Here is a 26092-nt window from a genome sequence, read left to right as displayed (position 1 = left end):
TCTTGGCAGGACTCAAACTATACTGAGAGCACTAACTTTTAGCAGATGCCTGTCTTATACAGCTGGCTTTGGCTCCAAGCTGCTGGAAGCTGTTGAGCAGAGGAGCAGCATCAAATATAGTATAACCCCATTAGCATTTTCTCAAAAGCTACAATCATGACTGACAGTTTGTTTGTTTTAAATAAAAAAACCCAGACTTTCCGTTCCAATACCTTAATTTCACAGACCCTAAAATAACTAAACACTCCTTGCCTTTTTTCATCTCTCTCCAATTCCAACCTAACAACAAACAGCTTAACTGGAAGGATATGTATGCTGAAAAGCTAAGTGATGATTTTGTTCCTCTTAACAAGAGAAAGTAGCACATATTGATGTAAGAATTTTATCTCTAATGCTTAATTAAATAAAGACAAAAAATCCACAGAACAATATTTAAGTATTGTGTAAGATAATGAAATCCATCTACTGGCCAAACTGCTCCTACATATCCTATTATCAACTCGTATTTGTACCCTGTTTTGCATAACATTTGCCTAGGAAAAAAAAAAAGTACTAAAAATATATATAAGAACAGGAGTCTCCCTCAGAGGGCCAGAGCCCAGTTTATGAATAAACCAGGCTAGCTTAACTTCTGCACTTACCCCTTCCGGCAGCTAGGACTGAAAGGTGGTTTTGTTCTGTACTTGAAATGGAGCTGTAATAGATGCAGTACAATTTACCAGCCATTAAGTTGAACCATGACCACTTGCTTTTATGAAAAGCTGCATTGTGAATCCCATCATTTTAATATAAAAATTTAAATATGTACATTTTCCCTGAATTGTTCCATCCCTAGCAATTCATGCTATCTGTGTAAAAGTTAGAGCACAGGACTCTTCCTGGAGGTATCTAAGCATTAAATCCTTACCAACATTCATCCTTTTGGGTCATGATGTCACAAAACACTGTGCTATAAAGACCAAATGCCTCTACACCTACTCAATCACTAAATTTACATGATTGTAGGAAAGGGGCAAGTTTCTTGAAGAATACCCATTTAACTTTAGAAGACAGAAGTGTGGCAATTCTACAACTACAGCCTTTTCTAAAACTACAAACTACAGAACTATAGCCTTGAATTTTATTATTCAAAATCCAATTACAGGATGTTTAAAGACACTTATGCTTTCAACGGGAAATTTAAGATGTTAAGGGATTCATAACAAAACTTAAAAATGTACATTATGAAAAGACAGCTTTAAAAGGTCAAAAACTGGGATGATTTTTGGTGCTGTATTTTAAAAGTTTCAGTATTACTTTTAATGATTAAAAAAATAAATATTCATGCTCTACTGCCAGTGCTACCTAAAGGCTACTTGAATGTAATGCGGGGGCAGGGGGATAAAATCAGCTTTCCATCAGATAATAAAGAAAATACTTTAAGCATAGGACATGAAATAAAGTATAGGGGAGAAGAGAATATGGGTCATCATTCCCTATTCCAAACCTGGCTTTAACGTTCTCATGAATCACTCAAGAGCCTAGATTTCAAGTGTACATTCATTTCAACTCTTGAAAATATAAAGGTCTATGGCTATTGTAGAAATACTTGAAATCAAACATTAAAGAGACAGAACAGCAACATTGCACATCACTGGAAAAATAAATTGGTGCATACTATTTAAAGTGCATTACTTTACAAAAACACCGCAGAAGTTCATTCAACAGGTGTAACTGGTGCATAACTGTACGATTCTGCAGCTCCAAAATCAACTCTTACTTGAAAGAATTACACTAACAATAAATACAAACACCTCCTCTGAGGATCAGACTGTAACTCAGATATGTTAAATTGTCTCTCACAAAGAATTTTATTTCCATCTGAATCAAATAATAATAAACTGACTACAGCAGCTGTAGTCTAACAAGTCACTGAGCAATTCATAATGCCATTCTAAGACCCTGAAGCTACTTTTCGTGCTTATTTCTTATTACAGGAAAAACACAATTGTTTTCCCGCTAATGTAAAGCAATAACTTTGCTGAAACATAAGTATAAAGAAAGAAGCTTTGTAATCAGATGATAGATATCTGCTTTTTTAATGTAAGACAACATCTTAAGTAAGTCTTTACGGCTTCAATCATTTTCCAGGTATAAGTATCTTTCCTTCTGCACTCATCCTTTGAAATAGCCACGAGAACGCAGAAGTAGTAGTTAAGAGTGCAATTAACTGTGGGAGTACATTAGGGCTTAGTCCCATTCTCTGCTACAGCAATACATACTGTAGAGTTACCTCCTAAGATTTTATCAATTCATAACAATAGTATGTGGGAGAACAAAGCCCCAGATGCACACCAGAAAATATATTGCTTTGGTGCCCAATGACTAGATTGAATAGAAGATGCCCATTACAAATACCAACAGCACAACCTAAGAAATTTAGCTTATTAAATTAAAAATCTTTCATCTAAAAGATGTGAATATATCACAGTAATAACTAAACACCACAGGATAAGAAAGGGTCTCTCCTTTAATTTCTGGCAAAAAATAAGCTGCTTGCTGAAACCTAAATACTTTTAACAAAATAGTTGTGTTTAAACAGCAAACCTTCCATGGAAAGATTCTTTTTTTCCCCAATCTAACAAATACTAGTAAATCCTGTACTGCATAGAGTTACTTTGTAAGAGCAAGTTTATGAAAAGGGGGAGAAAAAGAAACAAAGCAGCATTATTCCCCATCCCGTCAGAATACAGCCACACAGGGCACAGCTGATAGTAAAGACGCTTTACTGCTCTATTGCAGGACATAAGCTAAACTGAGTATGTACAGACTGAGAAAGAAAGAGAAGATCCAACTGTCCAAGGAGAAAAGGGATATAATCTGTCACACATGATGCACAAACAGAAAGCTGTTGGGAAATTCTTCCTCTAGCTAAATCCCTCGCTTGGCAAGTAAAAATAAGTGGCATTGAGGACAGGGATTATGCAAGAAGTGGGCATCTATGACTCTTCAGCCATCTGAAGTAAGGAGTTGATAGCTGCATCCTTGTTCCCCCTCTGGGCTTCTAGAACTGAGCGGATTACTTCCCTGTCCATGTTGGGAAACATGTCCTGGATAGATTTCAGGTCCTCTTCATTACACAGGTGCTGAGGGTTGACTGCAGGAGGTGGTATTGCCACTGGTACCATGCCTGGATTACAGACTGCAGGCATCCCTACAGGTTAAAAACAGAAGAAAGAAAGCCACAGAACATACATGAGTAGGGGAGAAAAGAAAAAGAAACAAACAAACCCACAACAAAACATTCCAGTGATTTTGAAGACAAAATCAGCTCATGACTTGTCTCAACCCACCAACTTCAGCATTTATTTATTTATTTAAACATGCACTCCAGACGAGGAAGAAGATAGTAGAGATTATAACTACACTGTCACAACTGGAAAATATTTTTCTGGAACAGGTTCTCTCCCCAAGGTTATATTCCAGAAGTTATAAACTACAGTATGGGAACAGGTACTGTACAAAATTAGGTACAACCTGCATTAAACAGGTTCACACATAATTCACTAACTAAACACTAAGCTCATCAGAGAAAACTGTGGTTGGTTTTCCCCACCTTATATTTTAGTTCCCAATGTATTTATGTTTTGATGAAAAAAAATGGTTTTACATCAGCAATATACACAGCTGGTATTTAGAAAGACAATGAATGCAATCTCCAGTGTATTCAAAGGAAAGCACAGTACTTTCTTTGGTCCATTAGGACCACACAAAAAAACAATTTCTAGCAGATGTTTTTCCTGGCTAAAGTTCAATCCAGCCTGCAAAGTCACTATGTGGCATAAGAGCAACACCTCTAGGGGCACCCACTGCTTTGCTCATCTCTCTTCCAGAAAGGACAAAATTCATCTGACCTGTCATTTTTCATTAATTTCTTGCTTATCCATGCAAAATAAAGCACTGGCAGTTTACAGAGTTTTAGAAAATGAGTTTTTCTATTCCTGTTAAAATAAATTACTAGACAAAATCCCTTTTTCATCACATAAGAATTTTTATCATTAAAGCACAGAACCATTGCTGAAAACACTACCTTTTGTTAAGTACCAAACTGAAAACAGATAATAGTATGTACTACTATGTCCTTTGTTATCACTGCTGAAAATTGTGTATTTCACTCGTCTATGTAGTTTCACATCCTTGACTAGGTTAGTCCCACTCCTTTATGGATTAGCTTCTGCAGTTCTCCTGCAGAACTTCTATGACAGGGCAAGAACTACCTGCAGTTAGACAGAAACAAATTCTAGTACTGGTTCTCTATTTGCTTTGAAACATTAATGCACAGTTTCAAAGACTGTTCACCCAATATTTTATAGAGCAGTCTACAATAATTTAAAGATTTTCATGTACAGTAATGACCAAATTCAGAAATTGTCATCAAATATCATTTAAGATTATTCTTTACACATACTTTAGCACCAGACTTAACATATGATTTTATTTCCCTTTTATCACAATGAGATCCTTCTGCAACCTGTGGCAGTTACAGAGGCTTAGAAAACTGCTAAGAGTTTTTGTTTTGACAAACTGTCTTAGTCCCCTCACTTACTTTTTTAAGAAACCTGATGCACCTCACCAAAGGAAATTCAATTCCTTTCATTAGATGAATAATCACCTATTTTTATTTGTTCATCAGCGTTTTAATACAGATATTAAACCACAAGATTACCTTTATTGTATCTTATGACAGAAAGAATGCTTAGAAGTAGCGTATTCCAAATATAGCTGAGAAGGTGATATACACAGACCACATTGTTCTTTCTTATGTATCAAAATACCTCTGAATTTTAACAAGCAGGCTTTACCCCCACAACCATGTCACCTCTTCTAAAGGTTACCTAGTTACACGTTTTGTTTAAAACAGTTCATTTTAGTCTTCCCGGGTTTTAATCATTCTACACAATAGAGAAAAAGGCTACTTCAAAAATGTTTTTAATAGAAGCTTCACTTTGCTATCCTCCAGTCCTCTGAAAGCAAGATTTCCTTCACCTGTTACGGTCTCACATGCCAATTAGGTTTTCCTGAACTACCTTATATACTTATATCTTTATTTGTATTTAATTACATGATTCCAGCTTCTTTAAAATAAATAATTTCTGCTTCTTTTACACATTTGATCTTCAAAAGCCTTATTACTCAACCTCTTAACCAGTTTAGATTTAACATATAATTTAATACTTTCACATTCCCATATACAGGAGATCTACCAATTTTTGTCAGAAACATACTTCACTGCTCTACTTCATACTTCTTAGGATTATCTGAGTGTTGGTTTTGGGTTTTTTAAATTTGGCATACATTTTCTTTAAACATCTAACTTCTTTTACACAGTTTTTAGTTTGCCTGTTTGCTTTCTATCTATGACCTTAATTACTTCTCTGTAAGTTAAACAAAGGATTAACTATTTGCACAATCACCATTATACATCTTCAAATAAGATCTCTTTTTGAAACCAGCTTTCATATATTACTCAGGAGTAGATCAGAAGCTGCTTCTCTTCTACTGAATTCTAACTGCTCAAAATCGTAAAAATAAAGCATATGTATAACCAATATAATTTTCAAGAGTGCTTCTTTGAAAACTCATCTCTCTTAACAGAATGACTGAAGTACTTCTAGGATTGAAAATATTGCAGTTATACCATACTACTTCTACACAGACCTAACGTCTAAAAAAGAGCACAGAGCAGCTTCAATACCTATCTTGTCTCTTCAAGATTTTCTTCACTCTAACTATTTAGTCAGAAACGTCTATGCTCACTTTAATGTGTACAAATGTTTTAGCATCCCAGTGTCTTGTTTTTTCTCTCAGCATAAAATTACTACATTATAACTCACATTCAAGGTTGGATGAGTTAAACATCATATCTGGCTGATCAGGTACTCTAAGTGAATATAGTTTGACTGTGAGCACTGCACCCAGGATTTCACCTGATACATTCTTTTCTATTTCTTTTCCTCATCTTGGACTCCTGTCCTATCTGACGGGATCCATTACTGATCTATGTTCTCAAATTTTGATTTTAAAATTTCCTTTATAGTCATCTTTAGTTTTATAAGCAGGAAAAAAACCCAAAAACCTAGAAGCTTTAAGTCTAACACACAGGCTGCATCTACTCAGAAAGGTTCATACTGAGTCATAACCTCATAAATTTGCTATCTGCACACTGGAACCATATTTCTGCCCAGCCATCTGCATCACACATCTACCACAGGTATCTGTCACCTTTTCTGCACCACCCTTAATCTTGGCTCCACAGCTTTTTTTGGACTACGGTCCCTGGAATTCTGTCTGGCACTATATGTTTGAACACATGGCCCATCAGACACCCTTGGAGGCAAACCACTGTGCAGCTCCCACCAACGCTGCAAATACACTTCACCCAATTACCCAGCAGCATTTTGCACTGCCTCTTCTAGAGCTTCAACAAACCTCAACTCAGTCCTCACACTGTCTACAAACAATGTAGGCATTTAAAAGGGGCAGGAGAATATGTGCAGCCTCAAAAAATAAAGTTGCAAAGTACCTGATAGAACTTGTGTTTTACTTCTAACATAAACTTTCCAATATTTTTTACCAAGTCACCAACACCCTAAGATTACCCAACAATCTAAAGCCTAAACAGTGTATTAACTGACCATACAGGAGGTCAGTTTAAAGTATTAATCCAAATTAAACATGAGGCTATTTACTCAAGTACCACAGTATCCCACACCTTATCAATAGTGTTTCAGTGTCTTATCAATGCCAAAATATAACCAAGACTAGAACAGTTTTCCTTACTGCTTTCATCGAAAATAGGTAATTATGAAGCCAGACATCTAGACAGACAGTACTAAAAAAGCATTTCCAATATAAATAATCAATTTAAGACACAAGAAATTTCTTGACTGTACTGTTTCTCACCAAGGTGATTTTCTCAGCTCTTACAGTTTTAGCTTATGCTGTCTACAACTAGACTCCACACAAATGGAGCTAGTATCACAGACTTTTAATAAATACCTCCATGATAAATGCTTACTTTTCATGAAACTCAACATTCAAGCTATACCAATATCAATTTAAGAGTACTTTGGGTTTTTTCGCACTCAGGCAAAAAGCATCCATAATTTCTGATTTACAAAACAGTAAGTAAGACTTAAGCATAAACCTGAAGAACTATGCACACAAATTTAGCAAATAGATACATATATGCAGTCATTAGAGAAAGTTATAATAAGCTTCCAAATTATCAATGTTTAGTAAAAAGCTGCTTTAAGTTAAAAAAACTTCGTATCACTAGCAGGTGAAAACTGGAACTAAACAGTGTAAGAATCCACTATCAGTGAAATTGTGGACTCCTGTGTTACAGTCAGATATTAGGCACATGTTATAAATCAGAAGAATGGAGCACTGTTTTCCAATTCAGTGAAACAGCAATGGCAAACATGCTGGCATAAGCAGTGACATTCCAATACATGAAACAATAGCAAGTCAATTGCTACAAGCAGCAATGAAAGCATCAAAGCAGAATTAACAGGGTAAACTTTTTCCAGCTGCATACAAGGCATTACACACTTGTCATTCGATTTTCATTTTCAGTCAAGTGCCCTATGTTTAATTTGTTAACTCACTATCATTCTGTCCCATGCATAGATTCTCAGAGTAAAATCAGGAGCCTTATCAGCATGAATTCTTTCATTCTTTCATTTAAATGAAGAAAATGGCAATATTTTTCTTTAAAAAAAAAAAAAGGGTCTTAATGATACTTGCTCTAGGAAAAAACTCACTACTAAAATATACATGCCGTCTCCTTTTTTTAAATGTTGCTTCTCTGTAAACTACTAGAAAAATTAAGTGTATGAAACAATAGAAAAATGCTAAAATTCCACTGCTCTGAATTAGCCAAATATGTTGTGACAATCACAACAGTTCTAACTGCAGCATCTTTCTGAAATTCAGGGCATCAAGAAATGACATCATATCTCACAAGAAGTCATTCTAAAATTTTCCAAATGTATTTGATTGAAGACTAATGCTTTTATCAAAGATAGGGGTGTCACAGCATCTTTGCACAATTCAAAATCAAAAGTGTCACAGTAAAGAAAGTCTAAAATGAAGGAAAATTGATTTCCTGTAACATGCTTTGCCTTTAGAGTTCTAGTCAGGTACTTAACTTGACAAGGATCTGAAACAGAAGTGCATGGAAAATATGCAATGATGAAAAAAGTGTCACCTTTTAAAAAGAAAGCTTATTTGAAAATTAATTCACGAAATTAAGACTAAGGCAATTAGCAGGTTGTCTTCTCAGCGTCATTGCAGAACTCAATTTTTTGCTTTCCCATCTACCAAAAGTCATGACATTACCTGCTTCTCCACTAATCTTGCAGTAGCCAAACTGCAAAAATTGCTTCTCTTCTAGAAAACCAATACTATCACCTAGCATAGCTCACTGACTTACAACAGCTTCAGAAGAATATCATAACATCACATTATGATTCATCAACACTGCTATCAGCAGTTTAACCATTACAGCTCAAAGGTGAGCAGATGCCTTTAAAGATTTTCCAACATGTTAGAGAGGCTTTAATAATTTGCAGATGTATTAAATTGTTCTACTGACAAGCAAGTGGCAATACCTTGTGACACAGTCTGCTGTAACAAATAAAGCTGTTTAGGTAAATTCATGCAAAGACTCTTGAGTCAATGAGGATGGGAGTGCGAAAAGAGCTTGGAAACTTACCCAGAGCAAAGTACTCAAGCCCTAAAGACAGGTGAAAATGAAGGGACAAGGGGAAAGGAATAAGACATGGGAAAGAAATATTAATCTATTTTTAAAAGGATAGTAATTATTTACCTTCCAAAGGTGAAAGTAGGATAAAATGAGGCAGTTGGGCAAAACCTAAACTACCTAATACTAAAAAACTAAATGGTGTTAGGATCCAGTCTCTCAACTAATTCGCTTCAGCACCCTGAACAAGCTTCCTAAATGTTGTTTATGCAGAAGTAACAATCAGGGGAAATGTTGCCAAAATAAGTAAGCCACCAGGTGTTTGCAGCAAGGATTCTGTTTTACAGACCACAATGGATAACATACATCCAAGGAGTTCTGAACAAATACCAGCAACATCACAAGCTAACCCACGATTCTCAATAAGGACACCTAAAGGAACAATGTACATACACACACAACCTTGCCTCAATGAAAAGTGATGTTCTTGACTCTGACAGGACCCAGAAACACACAGGTTCTTAACATACTTTTAACATAAGAGTTTATAAAATAAGTAAAAGCAAGTTTCCTATTCAACCCATGAATATTTAGCTTATAAGAAAGCTAAATTCAACTTGCTTATTGAACTAACATTTTTTAGCTCACTGTTCTCTGGTACTGTTCACTACAAGAAGATGCTGCAAGTATATCAAAATATTCTACAGTTTAAATTAAGTATCTTAAGAAAAAGAAACAGAAAGAGGTGGGAGATAAACTCAACTTCTATAACAACAAGAGGGTAGACAAGTTCTAATTTTTGCATACCCCATCCATAGATACATCAACTATGGCAGCTATAACTTTGTGACACACCTAAATTTGACTTAATCATCTCTCTTTCAAGCACAGTTATTTTGGACAGCTAACAAGTAACTGTTAAAACTGTCTGGATAAGCATTTTAATCCACCCACTCTACTTCCATCATAGATGGAAGGCTTTGATTCTGACAGTCTTCTACAGCAGAATCCCATTCATTTCAAATATAATAAACTATTCAATTATACTCTTCCATTCTTCAGAAGGAAAAGCAGAACTTGTTTACTGACTACATTAAATTAGCTGCACAGGTAAAAACCCTGAACTAAGAATATTCAAAGCAGGAGCATACTCATGTCCATTACTCTTCCTGAAGCAGTCTCAAAAGGAAGAGAGCAAACATTGAACAATGCTGCAAAGGAAATGTGCAGAGTGGGCCTGAAAGATGCAAACAGTTCAGTTCTGCAAGGAAGGTCAGCATTTTGCATGCACGCTTCTGAATTTACAGAATTCAGAAGGAGCATCTAGTTCAGTATACAGAAAGTATTTCAGAAAACTCCAGGATGTCTTCTAAGATGCACTACTGTTTCCTCTTATAATTTGAAATTAGTCTTATTAAGCCATTAAATGTATGAAACAGCAGAAGTATTCTGCAGCCAAGTCACTTTCTAACTCCAAACCTAAACATCCAACTAGTTATTATGAGTGGGTCATTGATTAGCGAGTAAGTCACAGCTTTAGAACTCACAGTGCTTTGGAAAATTTTGATGATGTCCACATAAATTCTAGAACAGCTAACACAAAGCACAGTAATATTTAAAAAGAGTAAAAAATACCAAATGTAGGTCAAAGATGGCTAGTAAAAAGTTTGGCATTTATGAAGTCCAGGAAGTACACTCAAGCTTTCCCAGAACAAAAGAGTTCAAATCCAGGGGTAGAACTTTGCAATACTTTAAAAATACAAGTCACAGATACTGGAAGAATTTTGAATACAGAATAGTATTACAGCAGCAATTAAAACAAACATGCTGGATCTTGGTAGAAGAGCAATGCTCCACCATATAGATCCCAAATTCTTAGCTGCTAAAATGTCAGACATTACTATCACTTGCAAATTATTAGTTATTTCTTCACTTGTCCAAATAGAAAATATTCTCAAGATAAATAATTTACAGAACATCATGATTTGAAGATCCAATACTTTCATAGCAAGTCTGAAGGTCTTCCATAAGTTTTATCTGTTCAGTTCGATGTCTAGTTTCATTTATACAAGAAACTAGTCTCTGCTTCATTTCTTCTGTTTATACTCCAGCACAGGAATTTTGTAATATGAATATTCTTATTTTGATCTAGTCAAGAAATTTGCTAGCATTTTCTATCAGATTTTTTAACTATAAACAAGATGACTGTGTTTGAAACTCACTACAGAAGGTCTGATTTACCACAACAGAATCACCCTTCGGAACGTACACTCCAGTCCAAAGTACTTCGCTGGCAAGACTTGAAATATGATAATTAAGCTACATAAATTAAAAGAATACTTAAAATTATGCAAACTGCATGTTTTCATAAGGGAATAAAGCATGCAGCCCAACTTTTCCATATTCTGTTGTAACCTCCCCCTGTAGAAATGAAACAGGAGGTATGATTCCTAACTTACATATCCAGTCTTCTGTTGATGAGGTTTGTTTTTACAGTGAATGGAATTTTAAGTTCAATCATCTCCTAGTCTTACAAAAGAAAAATAAAATATATGCATCTGTTGTGTCACCCCTTAGCACTTCAATTATGTCCTGCACACACAATGATTCATTCATAAACTTTCACAAAAAGAAGTTAAAAATATGTGAATTTATCTCTTACTTTCCCTGAAAAGTACACATAGAATAGAATAGATAGCCACAGAATAATCTAGGGGTTTTAAGAGCTGTAAGTGAAACATACTCAACTGAACTTACTAGTTCCCTAAATAGGACAAATTCAAACTTATTTACATACTTTAAACTTTTCACATTTGCCAGAAAAATTACAAAACGTAACACATCTTTTTCTACAAATCCAAAACTCTCTTTGAACCAACCAAAAGCACTGACAATAACTGCTGTAGTTTATCTAAATACATCAAAAAGAGCTATCTCAGAGCTCCCTAACATTTTTCATTCACTGAGCTGTGAACACTTCACATGCTGTGCAGCAAGTTTCTTTCCAACAAAGCATCTTCAAAGACTATAGAAAATTTAATCCTGTTGTGGGCTACAAAAGCTGCAGTTCTGACAGCCCAATTCATTCGGGGCACTTTCTCAAGTGCAAACAGCTTCAGACATGGCCTGCCACCATTTAAGTATGCACAACTTAGAGTGCAGCCAGCTAGATAGCTATTCAGTGACCTGATCAAAGAATAAAATAAATACTCAAAAAGAGAAGCCTTCATGACTTGATAGACATTTTAATCCATTTAATCAAGCTCATACAGCTCTATTAAACAGGGTACAAGACTGAAGGCAGACCTCTACTTAATTTGTTTCCTCTTCTCATAAAAATATATACAGGGAAAAGTGGTTAAGGAAAAATTGTTTATAGCTTCCTTTACACTCTGAAAAAAAGGAGTAATTTGGTATTTACTTCTGCAACAACCTTCATCTGGAAGTTTCATAGTCTTCAAGGAGAGAAAACATACCTGCTATAGGCACATATCCAACTCCTTGCTGATATACAGTGGGCATCAGGACCACTGGCTGGGGCTGCATCATCATGGCAGCTGGCAAAGACTTGACAGAAAAAGCACAGGTTAGAACAACTCAGGAAATAGCCAAAAAACGTCAGCAATAAAAACTATTTGCAAACAAGTCATCACTTTGCAAATCCATGCTCAATAGTACAATATGACTATGCTGAGTGCTAATCTATATTAAGCAAAATCTCTGGCAAACCAACTGAACTACCTGCTTTCAAAAGGCACTTAAATTTGGCTGTGAATCAATAAAATCACATCATGTCAAACTCGCCTTTCGCAAGTGATGAAATGTTGTCATCAAAATGCATTATTTTAAAATACAGTTTAATCAGCTTTCATGCCTTAGTCTTGTGAAATGAATATACAACATACTCGTAATAAATTAAATACTAGACAAAATCTGATTTTTATTCTTAATTTTTATTTTTAAAAGCAGTACACTGCTCCTTGAAGCAAATTTTAGTTTAAATCAATTATTTTTGAGGTAAAACAGTGCTTTAAACAAAATATCAAATTAACTCCATAATCTTTTACTACCACAATTTCTTCAGTTATATTTCAGTTCAATTTGATCCTTGAAAATATTAAATATTATGAACAGGGAGACAGTTTTCAAGGTTAATTATAAAGTCTTTTCTTCCCAGGTTAATGAAACAACTGTTCAGATCAGGGGCAGAATGTGAATTTCAAACAGCAGGGAATATCTGTTCCCAGCTGTGCACTTAACAGCAGCTTGGAACTCTTGATGATATACAAGTAGGAAGCATTCAGGGCTGCACGTGCTACATGTTATCCAACAACTACTTGAAACAAAGGTGACAGATGAGAACACTCTAGGAGCTGCTAAACAAACCAGTGTAAATCTGCAGTTCATGACCTGTAGCACCAAATGAACAAGAAAGGAAGTGAAGAACAGTGTAATCTGAAAGAGCATTTGAACTACCTAAGAAACACCTAAGACAGAGTAGAGTTTCCATTATTCTGCTTTTAAACTGAAATGATTTTTTAAAGATTTAGGAGGGGAAAGTTATGTTAAGATTCCATAAAGCCTTTTAAAAATTATTATTATTAAAACAGAATGGACCATTTAGCTGAGGATTTATTTTTTATATGTATTATATGTGGTAAGGAAACTTTCCTGTCTGACCATCAGGAGTCACTCTGGCAGTCACACTCCTACTCCAGTCTGTAACTGCTGAGACCAAGGCCCCTTTGCAGTGGGTGGCTCCAGCGACCCCTGGGTGCCCCTCTTGGCTCCCTGCACACCCCACATTCACAGTCACACAGGGTTTCCTTACCAGCTCAGCCCTGGGTTTCCCACAGCAGTGTCTCAGACATCTGGATCCTTATAATAATTAAATCATGGTGCAGTAACACACAAACAGCTCCAGCTGGTGCCTCCAGGGAGAGCCCCTGAAGAAAGGAATTCCTGGGCTTTTCCATCCTCATGGTCTGTGCACCCAGACAGTCTGGGGTCTTCCTCAGACTCATCAGCTCCTGCTGCATCCCAGGGTCCAGTCCCCTGGCCAGTGTCACAGGTCCCTGTGCTCTTTGCTGTGCAAAGGGCCAGCACCAGGTCATGGTCCCTCTCCTGGGGCTCCCATCATGTCCCCCAGACAGGGCACAACCTGCAGCTCCCACTGCAGCTGCACACCCAGTACCTGCTCTCAGTGTACTCCTCAACAACAGGAACAAGCTGAATTTTGGTAATTGCAAAACAAGATAAATATCCATTTGGCACCTCACCACAAAGTATTTATTGTCTTTACAAATATTTTTGACCATTATTCCCAGAATTTGGTATAACTGTTTTAAATGCCAACATATACAAACATCCAGTATGGTACAAGAAATCTACTTCAGTCTAAAATATCTCCCTCCCACTACTTAAGAAGCTTCTCTCCCCTCCCACCCCAAACTTAGCTTACCGTGTATGACATAACAAGATTAATCATTCCTTCCTTGTCATCACCTTGCCTTCCACTCAAGCTATACCATTCATCTTCCACATTTCCTTGTTTCAGAGACTCAGGAATTGTAATGTGTGTCCAAGCAATGCGGTCATCCATTGAAAAGGCTCTCTGAAATATAATTTAAAAAATATTACCAAACTAATTGTCCTGAAAGAAACCCCAAACTTAAAATTATCCTTGATTAACACTTCAGTTTTATGCTATTAACTTTGTTAATTTTATCCCCTTTGAAACTACTGAAATGCCAATAAATATTTTGGCCATCTCTTTTCCAACAAGGATGAAGGACACTTTTAAGTGGGATTGTAGATTGATTGCAGACATTTAATAGCAAGGAACTGAAAGCCTGAAGCAGAACATTCTAGAAATACAGCATTCTAACATCATCACAGGCTGTGTGAATCTCATGACATCACATCAGAGGCTATTACATGACCATAAATAGCTTCTGTTTACTATGATAGGCTATATAGCAGATAGAAGTTCTGATCTATCCCTCTGTTATCTTATACCAATCAGATAAGCTCTTAAAGCAGCATCCAAAACCCTGGCTTGTGTAATGACCACACAGTTGCTGCACTGTCATGCTTTATTACACACAGTGAGAAAGGCAGCAAAAAAAAACAAACAAAAAAAACAAAAGGGCAAACCATGATTTTAGCCTTAGCTGCAGCCTCTTAGTTTCTCCTAATAAATTCTGGTGACTACATGACTACATGCAGTCTGTATTTGACAGTTTTATTCTCAAGAATTCCAAACCTGGGAAAGCTTCCAAGGTTAGAATAGCATGGAAGAATTTTCAAGTAAAACAGCATTGTACAACAGGCTATTTTTAATAGGGATGGTGAAGGACATAAAGCTGCAGGGCAGTTTGACAGCCAAGACGAGATTAAATAGCACTCAAAGTTTTGCTTCTCTTCCTTTGCAGGCAAGCCTGCTAATGCCCCTCTATCAGCTGCCAAAGAAAAGTAACAGTTCTGACATTCCTGAGGAAGAGCAAAGCCTTGTGAATTTCTGCTTTTGGAATTCCAGAAAATGTTTGTCATCTCCCAGAGAACATGGCTAAGGAACTGTCTGTGCTAACTCATTCTTCTTTTGCAAGTTTTCACCCAAACCTCAATCCAAATTGGAGATGGGGAGGGGTAGAAAAAATATATAGCAGTTCTGACCTCATCAAATATCTCTAGATAAAAGGAGTCCACACCCGGGGGAACAGTGCACTGAATCACTTTGTTCCAGCGGGGGTTCTTGGCTCCATTATGTGCTGTTGGAGTTTCGTACACAGCGTATCCCAGCCGTATTCGACAATACGGATCCATGCGCGTCATCCCGTAATTCTTTGCCAGCTTGGCCTGAAAAGAAAAGCATCCAAGAAAGTGTATGATACTAAAGTTAACTTGAGAAGCTAATTACTCTTAGTTCATAGTAAGAAACAAATATTGAACAAAGAACTAGACTAAATTCTGTGAGAGAGAAGAGTTAAAAAATAAAGAGAAACAGCATCCAGATTAAAACATAAACCATTAAGTGTCTGGGGGACCTTGAAAAGGGAACATCTTTTTATCCTATTTGTTATAGAAAAATAAACACCTTCACTGTAGCTAAAATAAATTACTTCATACCAATGCACAAATTACATGATTACAAGGTCATTGTAACAAGTTCAATTTTTCTCTGGGTGTCTGATCTCCAACACACAATCGCAAGTGTAAGGTCATAGGTAGCCTGTCCTCCTTCAAGTAAGTTCTTTTAAAGGATGAAATACAGAAATCCAGTACCTCCAAGAATATCACACAATCCGAAAGGACAACCTGCAAAAGCAGTTCAGTTGAGGTAAACTAGTGATAGCAGATCATACGTGTCAAAGTGATTAAACACTTATTTCAGCATGTGCATTAATAGTAGTTAATTCAGTGGACAACTTAAGGCCACACGTTATAAAAACACTATAAAAACAGATGCTGTATAGAATCAGAAGAGATCTGACAAACTTTTAACATAGGAAGATTAGAACAAAACTAGATGGTGACAGCTCAGAACACAACACTGAGTACCACTGCACAGCTGTGCTCAAACAGAAGTTGGGCTTTTTGGATGTGCTCTTTAGTTGACCTGTACTAAGCAGCTCATGGTTCTTTCTATAGTAAGACAAGTGACAAACCATGGTGCCCCAGGGCATCTCCCACCTACAGGATGTTTACAGAAGTCATAACAGATGCCATGCACTGTGTAACATTTATCACAAAGGCTGCCCCTCAGGCTTGAAAAATCCTTTTCTCCTTCAGGGAAACATGATGATTCCTCAATTCATACATTAGAGGTGGTGAGAAAGGTCTTAAACTGTTTTGTGTAAATAGAAGTAAGAAAGCTGGCATCCAAACTAAGCACTATCTGTACTATCAATTTGTGGGATTAGATAGCTTATCAAACCTTCATTAAAAAAAAGGCAATAACCAGCTGTGTATTTACTATATTTAAATACAGTACACTTCAAACAGACTTTCATCTTCTGTTAATTATACCATGGCAGTCTCCTATCCAGAATGCCACACTTCTCAATATGCAGCCAAAATTCCATAGCATTCCTGCATAAATCCCTAGACAGATGGAGTATCTCTTGTCTGTTGTACTGCCATTCAGAAGGACGCTGACAGGCTAAGAGAAGTGTACAGACAGGAATCTCCAAGTTCAACAAAGGAAAAACAATATATATATAACAATAAGACTTTGGGCCAACTGACAGGTGAAAAGCTTTGAGGAAAAGGATGCGGAACAGTAATAAGGGAACTTCAATTCCCTACAATATTCTCAAAATTACTAATGTCTTCCAATATTAAGTACAGGAACTACAAGAAGACTCTGAACAGAAGTTTTCAGAGAAACCTGTTCATTGCAAAAAAACCTATAAATTTGATTATGTGCTATAATAGCAAGGTTTACAAGAAATTGCTGCACCAGGCAGCAATGAAACTGAAACCGTACAAAATGCTGATGTACAGAAAAATGAAGCTACAAAACCTTTAAGAATTACTTCCTATTTTTTACAAGTAATTTAGTAATTCAAATTCCAATACAAAATCTTTTTGTGTCTAACAATTTTTAAAACTGCATTAATTGTTTAAAATTACTTAGTTGTACAAAGATGGCATAATTTATACCTGTACTACAGTAATACTGAGCCTTCCTACTGTGCCCATTGCTCCTCCATACTGTAGCTGCTGAGCTGCCTGGGCATCCAGCTGGATTTGTTGTTGCTGCTGGGTTGGGGTAATGCGAAGAAAATCTTGAGGGAGCTCACCAACAAATACCTTAAAAAAGAAAGAGAAGAGCAAAAAGAAGACTTTAAACTTTTATAATAGGAAACAGATGAATATAAATCAAAGTGTAACAAATTAAGGAGAATTTAGTCGTGTTTTGACAGCATGAACAAAGAGCTAATTAAATGACAAAACTGCCAATTCATGTAGCACTTTTTTCAGAAACAATAATTTTCAACATAAGCCTCTGCAAAAAAGTAGGACAGAAAGCCAAAGCTGCTGTATAGACCTAAGTAGTCTATACAAAAGTCAGAACCACTAAGTTTTACAGCTCATTGATATACAATATATGATGGCATCCAGTTCTTTCACTTATTCATCATCCACGTTGTGTCCAATTGTTCCTGCGCCAAGACACAGCACAGTGCTTTCATCTAAAATGTCACTTCCACAGACACCATCAACACAGACAGTAAAACAGGATTCCTATGGACCAAATCCTGCAACACAATAAAGGTGTCCTAATGCTTTCCCAGTGTTAAACACAGCCAGCCTGCAACTAACCTTGATGACAAAATTCCACCACATTCCAAACAACAATGTGGGAATTAAAAATCCAGTCTATCATGAGAATGAGCTAGGACAAAAAGTAGTAGTAGGGAACTTCTGTCACATGGACAAAACTGCACCAGCACTCCCCATGGATTTTTTGTTAGCTTTACAATATAAAGGGGAAGTTTCTATCATTACTTGTCAATTCAACACCTTGGGTTGTTTCTTGGTTTTAAACACTCAGTGAACATTATCAATTCAAACACATTCAGAGAGATTGTAATTTTAAAATAACGAAGATCTATAATAAAATTTAAAAGACAAAAACAGTGTAATAGAAAATTTATAATTATGCTGTATTCATTTCTGCTGTCTATAGAGAGGATTACGTATTTAATACAGAACTGTCTACCTTATCAAGACAAATGACAATGCAATTTCTCATTTTGCAATCCCAAGCAAGATTACTCAATCGTGTATCTGGCAGATGCATGCCTACAGAACATAATTTAAGAAGCAAACAGGCCTTGAGGACATAGCTTTCAAGATTATACAACACTTGCATGTCAACATTGCATCTTGGAGACAGAAACTGCAGCTCTTGCCAAATCACATGTATGAATATTTTGTATGATTATCTGAGAGCCTCAGGATCCTGGCAACAGTAGGTGTCACATGCCAAAAAGGAAGTTCTGAAAAGTTCAGGAGGAAGCACTGAATACCTGCTGCTGGGCTATTGGGAAGCAGTGTAAAAAGGGAATCAGTTTTGCTTATAAGCACCTTAAAATTTTACAATTAAAAATCTAAGCAGCCAAAGTTTTAAGAAGTGGAAAGAAAAAAAAAAAAAAAAAAAAAACAAAACAGGCAGAAACGGGAAAAAACCTAAGCTAGAAGTCAATAATAAAAGAAAGTTTATTTAAGTTTGGCTGACAATGAGACATGGTGTTGTAACAGCCTTCTCACTGGAATAATTTTAAAATAAAACGTAATCCATTTAAGCAAGATTTGAAATGGCCCCAGAATTAGCAAGGAAATAACACTTACAACACAGCAGGTCCCCCTCCAACCCTGGTCCTCCAGTTTCAAATCTGGTACTATTATACTCTAGGAATAGACATTATAAACATTTCCCACAGTCAGAAGTCATGGCTGCACCCCTGAAATTCCATCTCCATATTATGCAAGCGCCCTCTGTTAAACTTCAGAAAACAGGATAGCCTCTTTTGTCTCCGTCTTCACATGGATACTGGAATGCTTAAGTCACGTACAACAGACGCCTAATAATAGCTTTTGCTTTTGAAATTTTATTTCATAAAAGTTCGCCAATATCTGCTCCAAAATCAAATATGCAAACCAGTCTCTGTACTGCAGTCCAAAGGGGGAAAAATCCATAAAGGAGACTGAAGTTTTCTTACAGCAGCTAAGCTCATTCCAGGTTATTCAGTTAGGTCACACAAAACCACACCCTTATCCTAGGACTGCAGAGATGACACACATAGAAACTAAAACCATCTAGTGTTAACTAAGTTCTCAAAAGATGTGAGTGGTAAACCCCTTCAAAACGGAAAGGGGAACAGGAGATGCACACACTCATATGTTCAGTTCTGACTAAGATTTGGTTCACAAGTACTGGTGACATAGCCTGTAAAGTATCTAGGAGAGGTATTTATTGAAGGAAATACACTAGTTAGTATGTTCTTACACTGTCAGCTGATTCCATATTGATGGAGAAAAATCAGTATCATGCAATCTTTCTATCTTTGAGGAAAACAGGTCAATTTACATCCTCCTCAAAGCATTTAAAAGCAGGCACATAATTGCCACCTCCCAACATGAATTAAAAACACAAAGTTATGTAACCAGAATTCAACCACAGTTTTTATTTTAAAAGCAAGGAAAGCATACATGACAAGGTTGTGTCACTGATCCTACTCCACAACTGCTTTGAAACAAATGCACTTCTCTCTACTACAATGGTACTTCAGAAAAAACCGTGAAATTCAAGCATTTTCTGGCACTAGCTGCAGAACAAAAAATTAATTACATTTAGCAACAGGACAGGGATGGGACTACAATTCAGAAGATAAATTAAAAATAAGCCTGCTTTATGACCACTTCCTAAAAAACTTTACTGGCAGCATTTAATCTCAAAATTATGGATTATCTAGAAATAGAATAATATTGCCCCTCCCATGTGCTACAACCACATAAGAGGTAGTTTTGTGGATCTTCAGGGTAGAATGCTGCAAGTATAAAAACTGCATTTCAACTTCTTCAAACTGAACATGGTGTGATATTCTACAGCTATTTGATGTAACTGCGGATGGGGCAGTCTCAGTCTCACTTGCCTGTTTCTTATGCAACATGAAATGCTGCCAGAGAGTTGTAAAGTGGGTCAGTGTAAAAGACTGATCAGAAGAAACAAGGGTTGGAGGTAAAGAGAATGGCAGATAAATTGTTAGAACCCTCAACTCACTGATTCTGCAAGTGCTGGTACCTGTGTAAGGGAGGGAAAGGGACACAGAGCCAAATACAGCCACAAATGCCGTGACTTACAAAAATACTTGCCCAGACACAATACATTTAGGGAACCATAATTAAGGTTTCCACACTAGCAATTACCAAGAAAGTCTAACATGAAACTTATCCAAAACGTCAAAAAAACTACTCAAAAATTTCTGACCATTCTCCTTTATTTGATTTTGCTGTTTTTAAGAAAGAAAAAATGAATGACAGAATTTTGAACTATTATTCTATGCTTTACACACTGAAGAAAAAAATGGTACCAGACAGGAAGCCTGCAGAGGTCCTGAAAGAGCTGGTATTTGTTCAAGCCTGCTCTTTAACATCTTGGAAAGGTCATAGAGATTAGAGGAACTCCTTTATAACTGGAGAAAGACAAATCTCATACCCAGCATTCCAAAGGGCAAGAAGGATGATCTGACTAACCACAGCCAGGTCAGTTTCACCTCAGTTCCTAAGAAATTCACAGAGCAAAGCGCTTCTGAAAGACATTCCTTGACACACAAAGGAAAAAAAAAGCCAAACCAGCATTAGGAATAGCCAGCCTTAACCAAGGCTTTAAAAGAATAAAAAGCTGATGAGCCATCTGCCTTCTCCAAAACAAGAATATATGACTAAGGAAAGTGCAGAAGGTATCAAAGCTGGATCATTACAATCTAAATGGGTGGAGTACTGGATGGATGAAAAACTGACTGAGGCATTGAGCACAGAAGCTGAAGTTCAGTGGTTAATGACACTGGAGGTTGGTTAAAAGTGAAGCTGTTCAGAGGTCTGTACAGAAACTAACTTATATGTCTGATATTTTTCCTCAGTAACAAAAGGAGAAGACAAAAGGCATCCTTATCAATTTTGAAGATGACATTAAATTTTGCGAGAAATGACTGCTATACTTGAGGACAGGACCAACTAGAGAGAGACGGTAGAATTCACTGGCAGGAATCTCATGAAATTCAATGAGGGCAAAGACCTGTACCTTGGTCAGAAAAATGCCTGGCACCAGTACAGACAGGAGAACAACTGCCAGGACTTCTTGTACCTCTACAGAGGTGGAGAGCAAGCAAAACATGGATGAGCAGAGGACTCTTGCAGCAATGAATCCTAACAGAAAATGCACTGGGTCAGTAAGAATCCAGGCAGTGGGCTGAGGAAAGGAAACAATTGCTGAACCACATCTGGAACACTGCAATGGTCTGGGACCCAGCAGTACATGAAAAATTATGAACTTCAGGGAGCCCAGCAAAGATCCACCAAGAAGGCCCATGAAAAGAGCTGAAGCACTTGTGAGGCCAGACTGAGGATTTGTTTAGAACAGAAGAAAGCCAGAATGCACCTCGTAGCAGCTTTCTATCTGCAAGGAAATCATTGAGAAAACAGATTCAGGCTCTCCTCTGACATGCAGCACAAAGAGAAAGGAGATCTCAATTGTTAACCTGAAATAGAGCAGATTTCACATAAAAAAAGGAGGGGGTAAAAATACCTGCAAAGTATGGCAGGAACCATGGTACATAAACATGAGTTAAAAATTAAAGCCAGAATGAGTCTCCATATGACATCTGTGTCTACGCCTGGAGAAGTGAAGGCTCTGGGGAGACCACAGAGCACCTTGCAGTCCCTGAAGGAGCCTTCAAGAAAGCTGGAAAGGGACTTTTGACAAGAGCCTGTAGGAAGTCTTGAAGAATCTCAAGAAAAAAACTCATCATCAGTGCCACTACTCATCAGAGTAGTGATTATAAGGGAAATTAGGAGCAGAAGTCTTTGCAGTCCTAGTTTGGTACTTAATCTAATTTTGAAGGTCCTGATGTGTTTGCCAGCATGGTGGATAATCGTGAAGAATAACCATGCAGAGTTATTTTGGGTATGATTGGCCAGATAAGGAATCACAAATACAACGTTTTGGTGTCTCAGTCTTAGTCTAAAGCCTGGTCAAACTGTTCATTAATACTCTCAGTTGTAAAAGGTGTTACTTAGCAGGCCTTACATGTTCAGCTATAGCTTCGATTTTAAAAGCTGTTTTGTTCATGAAAGATTACTAATCTGAAAATATGCTAATTCCATAACATCCTGAAAAGGGTCAGTGATATCTATATTCTAGCAGAGTATTTACAGTAACAGACAGGATGAATTCTGTTTCATCTGAAAAACTAAAGAGTAATAAGAAATTTTAATTATGCACCAAGTAAGCAGCATCACAAATTAGAAAGTGCAGGTGTAAGACTGCCAACAGCTCACTTTAGTTTCTTAGCCACACGCAACAGCCTTGAATATTTTCTTGCTTGTTCAAACAGAAAGACTGAACTACAGTTCTCTACAGCAGTAAAGAAAAAAGTGGTTCCCAATCCTTTAGCACCATTTAGTGGCTATTCATTTGTAATGCAGTTGCATATATAGAAACTAGTAGAATTTTATCTTCCTCTCTGAAGAGAATTAAGGAAGGCTGGAATGTACCATATCAACACCCTCAGCTGTAAATGCCTGCTTAATATTGCATAATTTATTCATTCATTTGAAAACATTCAAATCTCTAAAGTGGGTAAAGAAGAAAAGCACGTACAACAATGTTAGCAACACTGCTGCTAAAAAAAAAAAAAAAAAAAAACAAAACAAAAAAAACCCCAAAACCTGAAGCCCAGAAAGCCAAAGTTGCATGAGATAAATCATCATATGCCTTTTGTCAGGCTTCAATCATGTTTAGGAAACAAAAGATTGCCAACAGATTATACAGGAGCACCTGGGAAATTCTAGAACAAGACATCTAGAAGAGTAACATTCAAGAAGGACCAGGCAGTTATGATAAATAAAACAAATAAGGCACTTCAAGGAATAAAATTGACGACCATATCATATTACTGTCATAAGAGAAGTAACAGCAGTGCAGTTTTTCAAGATTAGCACTAATTCACCTTACTGTTCCTTCTACAAGGCTGCATAAATTAAAAAAAAAAATTAGCTGTTTCTACATAGTAAAATTCAGCAATGCAGATTTATTGTTTTTTAAGTGCCCTCATTTCTTCATAAGCAATATCATATTGTCAACGACTACCAGATCCTTTCCGACAGGAGGAACAGACCGGAATAGCACATCTGTAGAAAGCTGATGTTGTAACACCTCACATGTAGAACAACCCGAGGTGAGGTATGATTATCCCGGGGCAAAACCAGACAGTAACATATTCCCAATAAGCTGTCAGCACCACCACTCCCAGAAGGCTGGTAAATTGGTTTTACGACGGCTCAGCTCCCGTCCAACAAGCACGCCTACATCCTACACTGGATGCGCCGTCCCAGGGACAGCGGCCTGACCGTGCCCCGAGCGCAGGGAGCTGCGCTCTGCTTCCAAGCTAAAGCGGTTTAGCTCCGGGTCAGTGTAATCATTTCCCCCCTTGGAAAGGCCTCTGGACAAAGAACGGGCAGAACAAGCGCCTCAAGGACTCCGCGCAGTTAGGAGGGACTTTCCCCTCCCCTTTCTCAAAGACTCTTTGCAGGCAGGGAACCGGGAGACAAGGCAGACTTCCCTCCCCCGCATCCCAGCAGCCTGCAGAAGATGAGGGGGCTTTTCCTCTCCCCGCTCCGGCGCGGCCGGAGCTGGGGCAGGGTGGGAGACACGGAGCCTCTCTCGCACAGCGGCGCTGGCAGAGGCCGGGCGGGCCCGCCGGGGTCTCCAAGCTTCGGGCCGCGCCCGCCCAGCGCGGTGAGCGGTAACAGGAGATACCCCTGAGCAGGCCCCGCGGCGGCGCCGCGCCCGCACCACTCACCGGGCCCCGCTGGGTGGTGACGGTGGTCGCCATGGCGCCTCGCCGGGGCCGCGGCCGAGACCCTTCCTCCTCCTCCTCCTCCCGCCCCGCCAGGCCGCCGATGCCGCTCCCAGCCGCGATCCCGGTCCCGCCGCCCGTCACTCAGCGCCAGCCCCGCGTCACCTGACCCGCCCGGGCCCGCCCCCAGGGCAGCGCAGCGGCGCCCTCTTGCGCATGCGCCTGCGCACGCACCGGGCGGGGTGAGGAGCCGTCCTGCGCGTGCGCTGTCCCGCGCTGCGGCCGCCGCAGCGGAGCGCGGCTCTGCGGGGCGCCGCGGCCGGTAGGGGGCGCCGCGGCGCTGCGGCGGAGGCGGGGCGGGCGCGGCGCCTCAGGCCGCCATCTTGCGCCGGGGGCGCGGCTCCCGTCGGGGGACGCGCACCGCGGGGTGTGCGGGGCGCTCCCCGGCCCCCTCTGCCGGCCGTGGGCCGTGTGGGAAGGGGAACGACTCGCTCCCTGCCCTGGCCCGGTGGTGTCCCAGAGCTTGTGATCAAGCGCAGCCCTTTCCGGGAGAACAAAAGCAGCTTTAATATTCATCCGAGTGCTGCTTCGGGAGATAAAATCTGATTATTTCAAAGCCTATTTAAATAACATAACTGTTTCCCGTCGTTAGGGCTGTTTCCTGTTGTCAGGATCTGCTGCACAATTTTAGCCCTTAATTAAAATTCTAGCGCGGATTTCGACAGCTGGAAATAGAACAGTGCAATTAGGAACGCTCCAAATATAGCACCAGCTCTTTTTTTTTTTTTTTTTTTTTTCTCCGCTTTTCACTAACATCTTCTTGCAGTGAGAACAGTCTCATATCTTTTTTGCTTCATAGAATTGTAGAACGTTGTGGGATTGTAATGAGCCTTTAAGTCCATCCGGTTCCAGCCCCCCTGGCATAGACACCTCCCCCTAGACCAGGTTGTTCAGAGCTCCATCCAACTTGGTTTTGGACACTGCCAGGGATGGGGCATCCACAGCTTCTCTGGGCAACCTGTGCCAGTGCCTTGCCATCCCCACAGTAAAGAATTTTTTACTGATATCGACAGTAAATTTCCACTCTTCCAATTTGTACCCATTAGTCCTCGTCCTGTCACTACAGCTCCTTACAATGAGTCCCTCTCCAGCTTCCCTGTAGGCTCCATTCAGATACCAGAACATTGCTGATAGGTCTCCCCACAACATTCTCTTTCCAGGCTGAACAGCCCCCACTTTCTCAGCCCGTGTTTGTAGGGCAGCTGTTTCAGTCCCCTTATTAATTTCATGACCTTTCTCTTGACTTGCTCCAACAGTTCCATGTCCTTCTTATGCTGGAGATACCAGAGGTGTGTGCAGTCTCACAAGAGTGGAGGAAAGGGTGAGAATCAATTCCTCACCCTGCTGGCTACACTCCTTTTGATGTGGCCTGGGCTCATGTCTTCCTCTGCAGGTGGAAAGTCTTGACATTATTACAACACTACAGTCTCGACATCATGAGGGCAGGATGGAAGGAAAAGAGTGTTAACACGCTTCATTTATATTCTTAGACCTATAACCACACAAGCTACGAAATTAGTTTTGTGTGAGTCATGAGCAGTTACAGTTTTACTCACCATAGATTTCATTCCAAGATCTCATCTAGTTGAAATAATTTCAAAGAGATCAGACAGAAGACATGATTGTCTCTATGAAATTTGTATCAACAGAGAAAACCCCAGTAATAATAGAAATTTGTTTTCCTCGTCCAGAGATGCGC

At 38.6% G+C, this 26092-nt stretch overlaps 1 protein-coding gene across 2 annotated transcripts; it reads right to left on the bottom strand.

Annotated features, from left to right (window-relative positions):
* Positions 1-166: 166 nt before the first annotated feature.
* TOLLIP (toll interacting protein) lies at positions 167-24500 on the bottom strand. Of its 2 annotated transcripts, none has more exons than XM_056493683.1 (6): positions 24337-24500; positions 17411-17560; positions 15422-15604; positions 14208-14360; positions 12223-12313; positions 167-3193 (listed from the first exon to the last, which is right to left on the bottom strand). In XM_056493683.1, exons 1-6 carry the CDS (start codon positions 24367-24369, stop codon positions 2979-2981), a joined length of 825 nt encoding a protein of 274 aa, XP_056349658.1. In that variant the 5' UTR covers positions 24370-24500; the 3' UTR covers positions 167-2978. The 2 variants fall into 2 exon arrangements, with proteins under 2 accessions (XP_056349658.1, XP_056349659.1); XM_056493684.1 differs by lacking the exon at positions 24337-24500 and adding an exon at positions 23625-23720.
* Between the last annotated feature and the right edge of the window lie 1592 nt (positions 24501-26092).

Source organism: Oenanthe melanoleuca, chromosome 5 (assembly GCF_029582105.1).
Source record: "Oenanthe melanoleuca isolate GR-GAL-2019-014 chromosome 5, OMel1.0, whole genome shotgun sequence".
In the NCBI taxonomy this organism is placed as follows: domain Eukaryota; kingdom Metazoa; phylum Chordata; class Aves; order Passeriformes; family Muscicapidae; genus Oenanthe; species Oenanthe melanoleuca.
The sequence above is the reverse complement of the archived record's forward strand: the minus strand, read 5'-3'. Positions and strand labels throughout refer to the sequence as shown.